At 32.3% G+C, this 2,231-nt stretch overlaps 1 protein-coding gene across 1 annotated transcript in view; it reads right to left on the reverse strand.

The window, feature by feature from the left end:
- Nucleotides 1-1,401: 1,401 nt before the first annotated feature.
- LOC110022262 overlaps nt 1,402-2,231 on the reverse strand; it is a 3,831-nt gene continuing 3,001 nt past the window's right edge. The window contains exons 6-7 of the mRNA XM_020721109.1: nt 1,628-1,794; nt 1,402-1,474 (exon numbers count right to left, since the gene is read on the reverse strand). Coding sequence (XP_020576768.1) covers nt 1,402-1,474; nt 1,628-1,794 — 240 coding nt within the window. The remainder of the gene's footprint in view (nt 1,475-1,627; nt 1,795-2,231) is intronic.

Here is a 2,231-nt window from a genome sequence, read left to right on the forward strand (position 1 = left end):
TTCGCGAACAACGAGCTTTTTTTTGACAGCCCTAGTTCACTCTCAATCTCACACTATTGTACATCTTTTAGGGCTTAGGGTTTAGGGTTTAGATGAAGTTTTTATAAATATTCTTACGAGATATTTCCTATCCCATTTTTTTTAGGCATGTTAAGAAACATAATCTGTATATGTTAGGTTGTTTCTTACTTCCACATACATCAATGTCACTTATCAATTTATAATATTTACCATTACTTGAGGATTTAATTGTATTTACGTAATATTCACTGAGAGGCTATTTGTTAGAACATTTGTCGAGAGAGTTAAGTCTACCCATAAAATCTATCTGTGTTAATACAGCGAGATGTTTGCACCTGCTATAAGTGTGGTGTTGGAAGCATTTTCATATAACATTTAAAAGTGAAGTGGACATTTTCATGGGCATAAGCTCATGATGCCAAAGTGCTATAAATATAAATACCAAACTTTAGGGGTTAGATCTGTAATTTAAAGGGAATTGTGGTATGCCTGTAAATTGTCCTAAAGATTATTATCCCTTGGCCTTGACCCAAGCAGAATAATCTTTAAGAAGTTAAGTAGACATTTTCATACACGTACGTACATGACGCGAAAGTGTTACAAATGTAAATATCAAACTTTAGGTGTTAGATTGTAAATAAAAAAGAAATTATGTGGTATGCATTTAAATTTTCCTATAAATTATCTATATAAAAATAAGTTTAATTAATCCTAAAAATTATTATCCCTTGGCCTTGACTCAACCAGAATAATCCTTATTTTCTAAGCTAGATGTCTCTGTCATCACTCTCAAATGACAGAATTATGATAATTTATTTAAGATCCAGCATGGATATATAATATGTAATTATCCCTCATGCCCATTTTATTATATATATATATATATTTATGTACTTTAAGCAATTTAGTAATTTTATTCCCCATTAATTACTTTTTCTCTAATAATTTAAAAAAAATAAATATTTAATAATTTTACCCACCATAAAAAATAAAGTTGAAAATAAGATAGTTTTTTCATAATGCAAAATAAATATTAAATAGACAGCGAGAAACTAAGCTATAATGAAAAATCATTTAACCCTAACCCTAACCCTAACCCTAACACTAAGCCCCAACCCTAACGTCTCCATCATCGACTTCATTCAACTTACAAACACAAAATTTGTAGCTAACAAAATTTTTATTGCATCGCCTAAAGTTGAGACAACAATAATCCAATCATGTATCTCTGTAAAACCCTAATAAACAAATCTCTTCTCAATAAATATAATGAACATCAATGGCTTGATTTCGGATGGTATTAGTGTCCTAAAACCCTTGGCTTTCAGGCTACTGCTATCCTCTAAGCTTTATATGAAATTACCAAATACCAAAAATGCCTCACTCCAATGCCCTAATTGACAGGCTGAGTTCTGAAGCACTAAACCCTAGAGTTGGTTTCTTCCTGCTTCCTCTGTTCAAAAAATCAATCTCAGTTCTCATCATTGTTCTCTTTAATGGTCTGAAAGAGGGAGGAGAGAGAGAAAGGGAGAGCTTAGTCTCCTCCTCCTCCTCCTCCTCCTCTTCTTCTCCTTCTTCTTCTTCTTTCGCGAAACTATTAACAGACAATATTTGTTGCAATGAGCTTGGTGGCAAGCTTAGCTTCAAATTTGGAATTCCTTGGCTTTCATCTCTGGTAAGCTTCATTCTCTTAGGGTCTGTACAATTTTCTTCTCTGATCTCCCTTCTCAGAATATCTTCAAGCTTACTCCATTGATGTTCTTGTGACTGTGTCTGCACAATTATGATGAAAATAATTACTATTGTCATAAAACAATAGAGACTTTTACATAAATACCACACTTGTATAATATTTTTTCATAATTTATATATCTAACACCTAAACATTCATATTTACATACATACCCTTCACATACTAAACATCACATCAAAAATGTCACCATCAATATATATTTTTTAACAGTTAAATACACAATTTGAAGCATGAGTTTACACCAGCAAAAGATTATAAATGTAAATATATTAAATTTAATTTTGGTGTTAGTTTAGGGCTGTAAACGAGCCTAGCTTGAGCGAATTTAGGCTTGGCTCGTGTTCGACTCGTTCGAAACAGCTCATGTTTGAAATCAGCTCGTGTTCAAAATCGACTCATGAACAGTGTTCGTGTTTGGCTCAATTTAAATATTTGTGTTCGTGTTCGGCTCGTATTA

Source organism: Phalaenopsis equestris, unplaced genomic scaffold, assembly GCF_001263595.1.
Source record: "Phalaenopsis equestris unplaced genomic scaffold, ASM126359v1 Scaffold000180, whole genome shotgun sequence".
NCBI lineage: Eukaryota > Viridiplantae > Streptophyta > Magnoliopsida > Asparagales > Orchidaceae > Phalaenopsis > Phalaenopsis equestris.